Genomic DNA, 14,870 nt, shown 5'->3' with positions numbered 1-14,870 from the left:
CAAAGAAGGTGGGGTTTGTTGTTTCTTCACAGCAATATAGCAAGTAGCCAAGGTTCATTATATGCTAAATTTAACCTGTAAAGAGGAGATTACCACTAAGAATGAAGAGATTTACACACTTTATCATTCCTTTGCTTCAGATTCTGGGCTTTTTGTGTCAACTGGTGCTTTCCTGATGATTTCCTGAGGATCTAGGCACCTTCTTTAAGAAGTGGCACCAGAAAAAAAAAAAAAAAAATCCCAAAGTCTCCCAAGTCTCCAGATGCTCAGCAAAGCAGCAGCTCTCTGAACTCTAATACACCCAACTCAAATTCTGATGCTTCTTGCTTAAAAAAGAAAGAAAAAAAAAAAAGCCATTTGAAGATGATGTGCCTGTGGGTGTCCAAGAGACACCGTATTCAAATGGTTAGCCTGCCATAAGGCCTGCATGAGTTAATTAAGATGTGATCAATTTTTCTGCTCCCCTTCTAGTTTTCTTCATTCAGGAAAACATGCTGAAATCACAAAAACAGCAAAAGGATTGCTTTAACCAGATGATAGTATATGGATTCAGCATATTTTCTGCATTAAAAAAATAACATTTATATGGAAATTACTTTTTTTTTTTTGAAGAGGCAGCTATATATTACATAAAGTTCCACTACAGCATTTATGCAAAAGAGATTGGGAAGCACTTTCCTGTAAGGTGCTTATTTCCTCTAGTGTAAATAAGAAGGCACAGTATAATCAAGAAGCTTAAAAGAAACATTTCATTCCATATCATATATTTTAAACCACCAGGTATTTGTTTTCAGTTCTGTGATTATTTCTTGTTTGTTTGCCTTCTGCCTTAGAGGAAGCGAATGATTTAAGAAATAATTCATTCTCCCCTTTCTTTTTTCTAATCACATTACAGTCTGCAGACGATGGCAGATTGGCAGCACGACAGACCTATGCCACTCTCAGAACCATGAGAGCATTTGGTGCACGAGGCAGAAAGCTTCTGCCCTGCCATGGCCCCAGCCCTGTGCACAGTCCCAGCGGGACACGAATAGGCTGTGTTGTGCTAGAGCCCCCACCGTGAGGACAGCACCGCGTCCCCATGACCTACATTCACACCAGCACAAGGCACGTGGCAGTTCTGTGACTAGCCACCGTTTGGGCTGAGGGGATGCTGGGGGAGGGCAATACGTGCAACTCAAATCAGGGAGCAGCAGTCAGCTGCACAGAACCAAAACCCCTGCAACTGCCTAAAGGTCTCTTTGATGGAAAGATGCTATAATCATAGAATACATAACTAGCAAATCATTTTTAGGCTCACTTTTATTACAAAATTACACTTTTGGTTAATAGTTGCACAACTACAAGACTGTTTTAATGTCAGTGCTGTGCTTAATGAAACACTCTGAGCTGATTCAACCCCACTGAAGCCAAGTGCAAAATTCACCCTGATATAAATGGCTTTCCAGTTGAGAAATTCTTTGAGCTTTTAATGAATTAAGGTATAGCTTACTCTGATGATGAAGTGAAATTATTTAAAATCAATTATAACATAAAAGAGATATCCTGAACTAGAAGCTCACTGAGCTAAGATTCTTGATTTACCGCCTAACATCCTAACCCTAAATGGAAATCCATACATCATCTAGTCAAAGTAATCAGACTCCAGATCACTTACTTTAGAGCAGGAAATTCATCTTTTTCCCTCTGTTCAGAAGCCGTTACCATTAGCTGGGACATTAACAGCAACCAAAGTAATCACTACTGAGGGTATTTCACCATCAAAACTCTACAAAGCATGACAGGGATTTCCAAAGCATAAACAGTCAAACACCCCATCTTCCTTCACTTTTAAAAGCAGCCCCTGAGTCTCTTTGGCCGCTGCTTTATTTCACATATGAAGAACAGCTGTGGAATAGCTAATGACTTGCTTGGAGTCCTCTGGAGCAGTAAAAACCTTCCAGGCTGGTGCTCAGCCATAGAGCAACGCTCCTATCTATGTGTAAATGATAATAAGAACTTTGTGCAATATGATGTTAATGGGACAAGCTTCTTGTTGGGTTTTAAAGAAAAGGACACACCGGTGAAATGTTATTTTCCATAGTTGCATGACTATTTATATAGAGAAATATAAATTTATATAAATGTATACATATATATAGATACACATATTATACATTATGGGCATATACATACATACATATATACACACAGTGTTATCTACACATACACAGATTTGTATATACATATATATAAATATATATATACACACAAATACACAGACAGCTTTCTTCTTTTTAGCTAGCTATAGTTATAAATTCTCCCTCCCCCACAGAGCCGAGATGATCTGAGTTGCCTCCGCTGAACTCCCCACGGTTGCCTTTCCATCACAAATTAAATATAATACTCATTATCCTGCAATTCTGGTTCCTGAGAAACTTGGCAATATTTCTGAATGACTTCAGATGCAGCAATTTCTCCTGCATTGCCTCTGCTAACCTATTCCAGAAGATGCAATATGCTGCTAAGATTAAGTGTCCAAAACACTAATATGTCTGAGAAGTGCCTCCACTGACCTACATTAAGAATGTAGGTCCTAATGTATACATTTTTAGCTTTATCACCAGAATGTTCATTTTTTTATAACAGTCCAAAACAAGCCATATGCCTGAATTTCCCAGAACTTTTCAAAAAATGACTTCTACATGCTAGCATATACACATATACATACATATATATGGTATATATGTATATAATGTACATACTCAGTATCATTATTTCCCTTACATACATTAGCCACTCTGTTCCAGCAGAGGTAACATAGGAGGCAGTTACTACTGCTTTGAGTCAACAGCAGCTAATTTTAGGTTGTTGTACATGGAACACCTTTGCATTATCCCTGATGCATACCTGTTAGTGATCCATCTTATCAGTGTTTTGTGCTCTGAAGGCTTTAACAGACTTTGGCTGGCTTGTAGGGGCTGGCAAAGCACAAGGCATGTAATACCACCGTGGCTAACCTCAGGAGGCTGCTTACAAAGCTGAGTTACAGGTAGGCAATCCGGTCGATACATCTTACAGAATGAAGTCTTGAGGTGCAAAACATCACTCTACAGAAAAACCCAACAAAGATAACCATATTTTCAACTGGACTCCATTTTGTGCACATGTTCAATGTGCAAAGTGAGGCGTTAAAACTTATCATCAGCCAAATGATTATCTGTGCATGCAGATAGGTAAAAGCAATGTTGAGAATGCCAACAAATCTGGATGCTGCTCGAGAACTTGGGCCAAATGTGGGGAAAAAAAAAAAAAATAATAATTCTATGGGATATTTGTTTACCTGTTCTAACAGAGACGTTTCAACAGGAATTGTATGTTGTTATTGACTGTTTCTAACACAGCAAGATGCTTGACTTTGCAGTGCCATTTGCATCATTAGCCTTGGCACAGGTCCCACTTGTCACAGCTTAACCCAGCCATAGTTAATAATGCCATTCCTTCCATCGGCATTGCTGGCTCTAGCACTGTGCCCCCTCATTGCTCACAGGAGGAATACGTACATACATAAATTAGGTACATCCACCTTTCTTGCTTTGTTGGCTTAAAACTGAAGGGGATAATTAAACACATTGAATAATGACTGACTCTTTGCCTTAATCAATGAAGGCTGCAGAACAAGGACCCAGTAGCTACGACTTGCCCTTTCTTTGAAGAAAATACTGATATAAACTGGATCTGAAAAATATCTTTACTTGCCATATTTCTTTGATTGCCAATACTATCCAGTTTCCAAAGCAGCCAGGTTTTTGGGTCACTGCAAGAAAACATAACAGAAGTGATGCCACAAGAAATGATGTTTGCTAATGAAGAAGAATGCATTAGTTATAGATATTTTTTCAGCAGTGCTGTTACAAAAAGTGATCAGCTGTGCTCTTGTATGGCATTTTAACTGCACCAGAGAAATCCTGGATGAATCTTCTGAAGAACACAGAGACAAACTTTTAAACGGCCAATGTCCATTACCAACGCCCAGTTTTTTAACGTTCATTTTTCACAGAAACACTACACCATGATTTTTCTAAGTGCTCATCACTGCCCTGCTCTCTGTGCAACACAGGAGCGGTGCATGCAGTTGTGAGAGACCTCCAGGTACCTGATTGTGCAGGGTGAAAGTTAATGGTGGAGAAGATTAGATGGCCACATCTGACCCTGTAATCTTACTAATGGGAGTTTCTTACACCTTCCTTTGAGCCTGTTCATTCTGGGCATTCTCAGGAATGAGAGGACACAGCAGCATGAGCACATTTCAACTCTCAGCCTAAGTGGCAACTCCTGCGCTCTTTGGAGCACAGCTCCTTCATTCTCCAAAGAAAAGGAGATGAAAAGAAAGAATTAGACTTGAAAGTCCTATTAAGAAGTGTTCTGTGGTGACAACTTTCCCACTGCAATATTTTCCGCTCTTTAGTGATACTCTGAATAAAACCAAAACAAACAATCATGAAACAACAGCAACAAAACTGTAATTAACCTTGATTTCCAAAGCCAAAGCCTCCGTAGTTCAATGACAGACTTCAGTTCAAGGATTATTCAGATAAAGATCATTATATATAAAATATAAAATATATAAATATTTATGCATATAGTAACTAAGAGAGCAAGAACAAAACCAAAGTTTTACATAGCTTTCTAGAAAACTCATCTCGGTTTAGGACAGTTACAACCATGAGAGACTGATTTCATTTTAAAGAAGTATGTTCTGAAAAAAATAGCAACAAATGCCTTCCTAAATTCCTCAACATACAAAACAACTCTTGTCTCAAGAAAAGCATAGTCAAACGGACAAAGCAAGAAAAAAACATTTTCCCATAATCACTGTACTGATATCACTTTAATACTTGGGGCAAAGTCATTAGCATTAGATAAGATGATCACTGTGGGACAAAGACTACAACCCTTTTTTTGCGGGCAATTGCTCTTACAGGAGTCCCCACTGGCAATGGTGCCACCATCAGCAGAAGGATTATCCATGCCACCACAACCAGCAGCATTTTCCAGGTCTATGCCAGTTCAATAGTGACTCATCACAACTCAACACCCCCTGGATGAATACTTATTCAAGTCCTACTGCATAATCTGCATCGCTGCAGAGAGCTGCCCTTCCTGGCACAGTGCTGCAACAACATCCCCAGCTTCCATGCCACTTGTCATGGACAGGAATTTTCCTCCACTGCTGGTGGCATCTGTTTGAATTTCCAGCTTCTGAGAGATTTTACCCTTAGCTAACCTAAAACATTTCTTCAGAATTCATAGAATATATAGGATATTCTTGAGAAATTTAGAAAATTCTAGTACAAAAAATAAAGATGTTAGAAAAAGTAAATGGGCATTCAGTCCATGACTTGTTCAGTACATGGCATATGACTGAGCTATTCATATTTTACATTGTGCTATACTTTCTATTATTATATATTCTTTTTAAGGCACCAAACATCTTCGTATTGCATATGCATCCATCTTCCCAATACCACACTTACAATTAACATCCTTAAAATTCAAAATATAAAGACTGATGCAGCATCCACTCTACAGAGACTACCCAGTACGACTGTCAGACAGGGAATTTCTATAGCAATGCAAGTGGCTTGGTTCCTTTGAGTCTTCTCCCATCATTTTTCCACAAAAATGAACAACCTGACAGTGTTCTGAAAACCACCACAATATTGAAAGTTTTAAAAGAGTCCCACCATAGGGGACTGTTTTCAAATACTTTCACAGTGATCAAAGATAACCTACAATGTTTCACCCCAGCACCTCTCTGGTGAGCATCATGTATCACCAGATACACCCAAAGCTAATGGGTTTGTCAGTAAACCCCAACCTCCTCCAAAAATCCTAAATGAAAATAGAAGTATGGAATTTTAAAAGAAGTGGGAAGCTACAAGGATCAAACAAAAGACGTTTAAAAAAACAATAAGAAACACAATTGTTGGTGTCTGTAAATATTCTTGCTTTTAAAGAAAGTAATACTGATGAGGTATTTCCAAATAATTTGCAACTGTTATATAAATAATCGTGGTGTATGTAGCTATAATACATAGCTACCTATGATATTAGATCTAAACTCTACCAATTTCCACATTTCTTGAATCTACTGAGACACACTGATATTTGTGTGCAAGCAAATCCTCTTATTTTAGAATAAAAAAGTGCTAAGGATTGGTTAATTTGTGAATGAGGTCAATCAAGAAATTTACTAGAATGGTAACAAATTCTTTTTCTAGTAACATGGAGAGCTTGTCTTGATATACTTGAATCCACATAATATAGGTTGCAATTTTCTGAGATGCAACTTTGCTCTTCATTCGAGTCTGTTGACTAAAACTGAGCAGTAATGTGATATTTCATAACTGGCTTCAACAAGAGCAGGATTTGGCCTTTAGTCTGTGCTCACACAAGAGTTTGTTCCAAGCACATTCCACTTCTTCCACTAAGAGGAACAGGCTTTGAATTGGGATTTAGCTGTGTTTGCCAGATTAAAACAGAATCTTTTTTCAAGAGGTGGGAAAAAAAAATGTATTCCCACTCACATCAGCTTTACAAAGTATTAAAAATAGCATATTTTGTACAAAGAGACATTGTTAGTATGAAGAAATTATGAAACTACATATTGGGTAAATTTATTCCCCATTTCTCCCATGGAAACAATTGTTTTGTATTGTATAATCCATACATAAATTCATTGTGAAACTCAGATATGAGGAAGTCAGATTTAGAACCAAGTCTAGGAAAACTCATAAAATAGGAATATGCAATGTGCAGCAGTCTGATTTCTGAATGTATGTAAATCCATGTTGTAAAAGGAAATGCCTTTGGAAGAAGTGCAGTTCTGGAACAAGTTCGTATCTAAGTGGCTGAACCATTGCCAGAAGTCATATTCTAGGGCTGAGTAATATAGATAACCAGTGAACTTCCAAACTTAGGGCCAGATTCTGCACACCTTATTCACGTGAACATATCTGTAATACATAAAGCCAGTTCATCACACATCGTTCATGTGAACAGTTCAACTTCATTTGAAATATGACTAAAGTAGAAGTAGCATAGCACTCATGAGCTGCTGCTTGCATACTTGTGTTTCAGAAATGTAGAACATTGCATACTGATATTTTGTAGAGACCTGTCTGTCGTGTTGCTCTAAACGTTTATAACAGAAAAACCAAGTTGGCCATAAGTGCACATTTCTTGCTTAAAACCAAATCAGCATGATGATATGCACAAAAGTGCTATTTTTTGTTGTTTTGTTTTGTTTTTCTGGAAAGGTCTCTGACAACATCTTGAGTTACCACAGCTTAACTCACATCCACTGAATCTAACAATAAACAACCTCTCTGTAGTATTCACCCAACTAGAGCAGTCCAGTTCCTGGTGTGCTGTGAGACTTTCAGAGATGGCAAGTGCTCTGGAAGTCAGATTATTATTTATACCATAAAAATTAACATCACTATTGATGCAACCCAGAGATCCATAAAGCATTGTCCAAGCCTCAAGCAAATCATTTAACCCAGGTAAAATATTATTTTTGCATCTATGACAATATCAGGGAAGTACAAAAGAGCACCAAGCACCATCACTATCTATTCTCATGTATGCAGTCATTGTCAGCTAGGACTGGGACTTACCTGGACTTGTTTCTTTTCCACCTGTAGGAAGAATTTCAGTATAAACAATGAATGGATAAACCAAGCTCATAGTGAAAGATTTACACAAAGGTTCTGAGCACTGCCTCATGCTGAACTGCTGAAGCTAATACCAGCTATTTATACAATAATGAAATAAGCTAAAAAAATGTATTTATTTATTTGAAATATTATCCCATCAAACAGCTCCAATGTGAATGTGGATCATTGACTTTATTTGGTTCCTTCCCAATATTATTAATGCTATCAAGAATACTGCTGATTAAGAGAATAATCCCTATTAATTAGGAGCAACCCAGGTCACAGCATGTAAATAGTCACCCGTCGCAGATCAGAGATGATGGATCCACTTTTGTTTCCTGTAGTGGAAAGTAATGCTACCACCCACTCAGCCTCATCTCAACACAATGAAATAGCAAAATAGAAGTCATCATAATATACATTAACTATCACAGTTAAGTATTGTCAATATTTCCAGAGGCAACTATCCCCAAATGATTCCAGTGAATTCCCAGTACACAAGGAAAAGGAAGTTTCCTACACAAGGAAAGAAAAATAACTCAGTGTAAGCCAAAAATTATCTCTTTTAATACAAAATTCCATTCTCATAGAACAAATTTATTTCCACTGAATAAATAGATTTCTCACCATTCACAGGTGAGATTGCTACCTATAGTTATGTTGTAATTCTCTTGCCTTTCTGCAGTTTAATTAAAATATAAACATTATTTTCAACTGGCTTTACTATATTTGGATACAAGTATGAACACTTAGGGTTTGATGACATTGCCAAATGTACACAGCACCACTCTCACTAGGGGTTGTACTTTAACCTGGTTTGTATAGCTCCACGTGTTACTTGCATGTACGCTTATCAATGCAATTCTGATTATCATATTATAATGATTATCATAAGAAAGATCTGGCCTTTGCACTTTGATGTTTATTTTTAATAGGACCATGCTCTTCCACTCTCCCTTAAAAAAAAAATCAAAAAGAAAAAAAAAATAAAAAACAACTACATACACACAAAACCAAAACAATGGTAACAACAACAACAACAAAGAAATAAAAATAAATAAAAATAAATAAAAATAAATTAAAAAAAAAAAAAAGAAAGAAAGAAAGAAAAGAGAACCCCATGCCCAACAGACTAGAGCTGAATTGCAGCAATAATAAAACAATATCAGCTCAGTAGAGGAATCTAAGAACTTCAAATGTATAACATTTCTTTAGCAAAGCCATGGAGCCAATGATAGATTTACAGACATTTGGAGCTGCCTCTCCAAAGCACATACAGCTACTCCCAGGGCTTGGGACACTACTGTCACACCCAGCTGCCTCTCCAAGACAGATAGACCAAAAAGCCTGCAATAAGCATACTTGATGAAGCTATAAAGGGGACAATTGGGGTGAAAACAAGCATTCATGGTTTTATCTCCAGTAAATGCGTTGTGCTGGGTGGGACAAAGCTGTTCCCACCAGGCCAGAGGGACGGCTGGGTGTGATGTGACACTACTCACTTCTGCCCCGCACCAAGCAGGTGGCAGAACCTAGTCCCCTCAACAGCAACCAGAAAAAATGCCCTAAGGGGGAAAGCTTTTTAACGCAGATGGGGGGTGAAAAAAATTACAAATATAAATTATTTATTATTATGGATAAATTATCATTCCTGCTGCTCCATTAAGACAAACGATACCTATAGATATATATTCGATATTTCGCTATAAAACTCTATATCTGAAGACCTTCAGGACAGTTCTCAGAGACAGAGGATGCCGGCAGTGGGCTGTCCCCCCCCCCCCCCCGCAGTCCCCCCGGTCCCGGTGTAAGGCCCCCGGGGGCTCCGGTTTAGGGCCCCGGGGGCTGCGCTCGGCAGAGCCGGGGCCGGGCGGGCAGCGCTGGGGCTGCGGCGCCACCTGGCGGAGGATGAGGAGCGGAGCCGCCGCTGCCGCCCGGCCGGCCCCGGGGACCGAGGCCAAGATACCACCGGGACCTTCCCTCCCTTTCTTTTGGTCACATTCCGGTTCCAGCGCGGAGCAAACAAACGGCTGCGCCGGGGCAGACAGACCCCCGGCCGCGGGGAGGTGGATGGAGCTTTAGGCATCGTTTCCCAGAGACCTTCACCTATTTTTTTCCAAAATTAAAAAGCGCTTTAATGCCCGCTCCCATCCCCCTTTGACTGCTCGCTTCACATTTAGAAGGAGCCCCAGCAGTGCCCCTGCGAGAGGGCACTATTTTGAGATGCAAGGGAACTGCCGAAAATACAGTGCGGCGTGGGAATACGGATTGCAAATCAGATTTGTAAAAGTCTCAGGTGGTATCTTGGCAAGAGAAGCTGTACAGGTTGTTTGTTTTTTTTTTTTTTCTGTTAACATCACAGTGCATCGAACTGTTATTAATAAAATAGCTTTCAAGGTTAAGGTGGGAGAAGGAAATCTCAGTAGGGGGAAGCTGACGTTTAAGGTTCAAGCTTTGTATTCCTATATATATATATATGTGGATATATATATATATATATGCATGTTTTTTCAAAACTTTTTATTAGGAAAGCTATACCAGACGCATCACTGTACAATGATTAAACATTACCTTTACAATTTATATTCACTTGAAATTACAGAATAAATATATGCACATTGTTGTACCTCTCGTGTGTGTGCGTGTGTGTGTGCATGTATGTGTGTATGCGAGAAAACATTAAAAGTGCTTCCTACAAAGCTGTTAGTGACAGGTGCCCAGTAGCTTTTTTTTTTATCATTTTTTTTTCCTGTATATTTGCATGTTGCTTTTATTTAGGAAAGTGCGGATGTCCTCCAAAAAACCATGGCGTCATGATGAAGTGTCACTGAGCATCCCCTAGGTGTGTGCGCCACGTGGTTACATCCTTTGGGCTGCTCGGCTCCGGGTGGCTTCCCCCGGCGCCTGGGATTCCCTGCGCAGCAGCGGGCACTGCGCGGAGAGGCCGGGCTGCCGCGGGGTGGCGGGGGTGCGGGTGGGTGCGTGTGCGTGCGAGGGAGGGAGAGAGACAAGAGTGAGACATTCGAGCAAGACCCTCCCCTCCCTTCCCTCTTGCAGTTTCCAGGCATGCAGCAAACCTCTCTCGTTTGCTTCTTTGCATTTTTTTTTTTAAATAAATGTACAGAATCTGTGCCATGATGGGCAAGAAGAAAGCAAGCCACAAAATGCCATCTTCCCTCCCCTCCCCTCCAAGGGAAAATATAAAGGAAGTTTACTGCAACGGAAAAAAATAAAAAAGAAAAATAAAAAAGAAAATAAAAAAAAAAAGAAAGAAAGACACACATGGAATTTACTTAATCAGGATCAATACAAAGATCCCCGATAATAATAATAATAATAATAATAATATACCTTAGACATGGCACAGTCAAAGTCTCAGTTTCAGTATAAAAAATAATGATTGATTAACATCTGCTGGCAAAAGTCTGCGAAGGCACTTCGTCGATTACTGCTCTGAGGCCGGCCCTGCCCGCAGCGCGCACAGCTGGCGGGCAGAGCGCACAGCTGGAGCCTCTCCTCGCATGCGGCGGTGCCGGGCGGGCGGCGGGGCGGCGGTCAGAACCGGTACGTGGTCTTCTCCAGGACTTCGAGGTAATCCGGCTTGGTTTGGAGTTTGGCCCTTAACTCGAGGTATTCGCTTGTGGGGGTTTGGTGCTCTGAGAAGCCCTTGCCGGCCGCGAAGAGAAGGGTTTCTTTGAGCCTGGCGTCCTGCTGGAGGTCCGGGTATTGCATGCCAGGGGGGTGCACGTGCAGTTCCTTCAGCTTGGGCACGGTGCCGTACAGGCAGTCCACGAAGCCCACGGCGCAGGGGGGCGGGCGGTCGCGGTCCCGGGGGGCTCCTCCCGCCGCCGCCGCCGCCCCCGGCCCCCCGGCGCCCGCCGCCAGCCCTCCGCCCGCGGGATGCTGCGGGTGGGCGGCCACGATGGTGTTCAGCTGCGAGCTGGACACGGCCAGGCTCCACTCCTGCTCCTTCTCCAGCAAGGTGCGGTAGTTGGTGCTCGGCTCCGGGCCGGGGGGCGCGGCGGTGAAGCGCTCTCCGGCGCCCCGCAGCAGCTCGGCCGCTTCCCCCCCGCCGCCCCCCGCCGCCGCCTCGTCCTCCTCGTCCTCCTCCCGCGGCTTGTAGATGGGGTTGTTGCACATCTGGGTCACCGGGTGCGGGATGTAGTCGTACACGTGGCCCGCCGGGGGCGCCTTCTCCGGGGAGCGCTCCCCGCCGCCGCCCTCCTGGAAGCCCCCCGGGCCGCCCAGCTCCGCCGCCTCCGCCCGGGGCCCGCGGAACGGCCGCTTCCTCCGGCGCCGCCTCAGCACGAAGGCGAAGAGCCCGGCGGCCAGCAGCACGGCCGAGAAGAAGAGGACCAGCAGGCTGAGGATGAGCACGGAGAGCGGCACGGCGGCGGCGGGCGGCGGCAGCTCATAGGCAGCCGCGCCGGTGGCGGAGGGCGGCGGGGGGGCGGCGGCGGCCGGGGGCGAGGCAGCGGCAGCAGCGGCAGCGGCGGGGGGGCGCAGAGCGGCGGGGCAGAGCGCCCCCAGCTCCAAGGAGCGCAGGTCGCGGCGAGCCAAGCGCTCGGGGCTGGCGCACAGCACGTCGCCCACCACGCTGACCGAGCTGAGCGCCTCCAGCCACTGCTTGAGGGGCACCAGGTCGCAGGTGCAGTCCCAGGGGTTGAGCTTCAGGTCGATCTGCACGATGGCGTGCAGGTGCTCCAGCACCCCGGCCACCGGCAGCGCCAAGAAGTGGTTGTTGCGCAGGTTGAGGCGGGCCAGCGAAGTGCCAGCGAAGGCGTCGGTGGGCAAGGTGCGGAGCAGGTTGTCATTGAGGAAGAGCAGCTTCAGGTTGGGCATGAGGCTGAAGGCCGCCGGCTGGATTTCCCTGATCAGGTTGTACTCGAAGTACAGGTAATGCAAACTCTGCAGGCCCCGGAACATGCCCGGGGTGAGCCGCTCGATGTCATTGCCGTTCAGGTAGAGGCTCTTGAGATTGGGCAGGTTGATAAAGGCCCCATCCTGCACGTAGGAGATGCGGTTGTTCCCCAAGTGCAAGAGATCCAAAGAGGAAAAATTCCAGAAATCGGAGCGGTAGATTTTCTGGATCAAATTCCCGCTCAGGTACAGCTTCTTGGCATTCAGGGGCCTGGGCAGGAGCTCAGAGATGTTGTGAAACCCTCGCTCCTTGCAGTTGACCGTCAGGCCCAGGTCATTGATGTGCAAACTGCAGGAGCAGCCGGTGGGGCAAATGATAGGGATCGGGGGCCTGGTCTGGTAGGCAGCCACGGGTGGCTGGTTAGGCCCGGGGTACAGGCCGCGGGGGGTTGGGGGAGGCCGGGGTGCCCTGGGCTGCTTGGTGGGCTTGGGCTGTTTGTTGGATGTTTTGTACTCAACTGAGGAAGCAGTGAAATGGAAGGAGGACAGCATGGAGGACGGCTTCGTAGGCCACGCATTCTCCTTGCTGGACGACAGCTGAGGGATGCCCAGGCTGGCTTCCACCTCGGAGTCGGACAGCATGGGGCAGAGCTTACTTCTTTTGATTTCCCGCAGGTCCTTCCCATGGAAGTGGAAGGGGGTCTCGCAGGTGATGTCCCCCACCAGGGCAGTGTAGGGAATGCGCTCCAGCCAGCTCTTCAGCTGCACGATCTCACACGTACAGTTCCACGGGTTCTCCTCCAGCTGAATCTCCATCAGGCTCCTGCCAATATGGTCCAACATCCCGCGGTACGAAAGGACTTTTAACCTGTTCCCACGCAAGTCCAAGTGGGTTAAGGACACAGACTTAAATAGGTTGGTGGGAAGCATGGGGATCAGATTGTCGTTTAGGATAAGGACCCTCAATTTACTTAGGTTTCGAAATGCCCCACTTTCAATCCGCTTAATGACATTGTAATCTGCCTGCAGATATTCCAGACTTTCCAAACCCAGGAAAGTGTCGTTTCTGAAAATGTCCAATTTGTTTTCGTGCAAATACAACCTCTTCAGAACTCGGAGCCCATTAAAAGCCCCCGTCTGAATGTCCTGCAGTGCATTGTTTCCAAGGTTAATAGACACAGCATTGTTCAAATGAAGAAAACTGTTGGTGTACAATTTCCTCATGGAATTCCGCTGCAGATAAAGTTTAAAAGGTCTCGACCATGACTCTGTTATCTGACTAATATTTATAAATCCTTTGTTGTCGCAATGTATATGGAAAATGCTCTCCTTCACTTCACAGTAACATGGATCAAAGCAGGGCTCATCAAGTTCCTCCGAGTCCTCTATCAAGGGAATTGGTGTAGTCCATGCTAGAGCAATTGTGCTTAGAAGAATTATCCACAACATCCTTCCTTTATGAAGCGTCTCTGCCGAGGAAGGTTTCATCATTTGTTGATGTTTACAAAACTGCAATGGGAAAAAAAAAATGCAGATTTTCAGTATTTCTCTCCTGCCCCACTCCTTTTACCAAGCCCCTACCTGCTAGACTTGTGTTAGACTCCTGGAAAGTTCAGCAATTGTTGGGTAGACGTTCACAACAAACTCTAGAGCTGTTGGGTGTGTGAGCCTTGCCCTGATTTATACTTAAGAGATGTTAAAAGGTTTAATCACGCGATATCAGCCTCCCTCATCTCCCTCCGCCCCCCCTTTTGGTAAATGCCACCTATAAAGAGGACAGCACATGCAGACCATACAACGATAGGAGCACACAGGCAGAACGTGTTGCGTCTTTGCGTGTTTTCCGCCATAGGACCAGCGTTCAGAACTGCGTGTTTTTCATACTGGTTTGCAGTTTTGGCTTTATTGCCATCGTAGCCTATGTCAACTACAGGGGGAAAATCTCGTAGCAGTGGGCAGATTTCTCCAGTCTCACACTACATCTTTTATACATGCAAACTCCCAAAGTTATTGAATTTCAGTCCTTGAATCTCTCTCCCTGCCAGCTCAATATTATTCCATATGTAAGTTCAAAGGAATGTGCAAGGTTTGCTAATGTCCCTGAGAAAACAGTTCCCTTCAGAAGCCACCACAACGTCTTTAAAACAGTAAATGGTTAACAATCCTAATTTAAAAGAAAACATTCCCCTTTCAAACACACAGATGAATTAATGCAATGGGTATATTATCAGATAAATGCATACCACATATTAGTCATTTTAGCTGATTAAAGCATTTAGAGATGATTAATCTTCCTAAAGCACATGCCCA

At 43.7% G+C, this 14,870-nt stretch overlaps 1 protein-coding gene across 1 annotated transcript; it reads right to left on the bottom strand.

Moving 5' to 3' along the window:
* Nucleotides 1–10,886: 10,886 nt before the first annotated feature.
* SLITRK3 (SLIT and NTRK like family member 3) lies at nucleotides 10,887–14,051 on the bottom strand (the record flags this gene model as incomplete). The annotated part of the gene is made up of 1 exon (XM_082767561.1): nucleotides 10,887–14,051. One exon carries the CDS (start codon nucleotides 14,049–14,051, stop codon nucleotides 11,256–11,258), a length of 2,796 nt encoding a protein of 931 aa, XP_082623687.1. The 3' UTR covers nucleotides 10,887–11,255.
* Nucleotides 14,052–14,870: the final 819 nt, after the last annotated feature.

Source organism: Aythya marila, assembly GCF_965140915.1.
Source record: "Aythya marila genome assembly, chromosome: 9".
NCBI classification, from domain to species: Eukaryota; Metazoa; Chordata; class Aves; order Anseriformes; family Anatidae; genus Aythya; species Aythya marila.
This window is presented reverse-complemented; position numbering and strand designations above follow the sequence as displayed.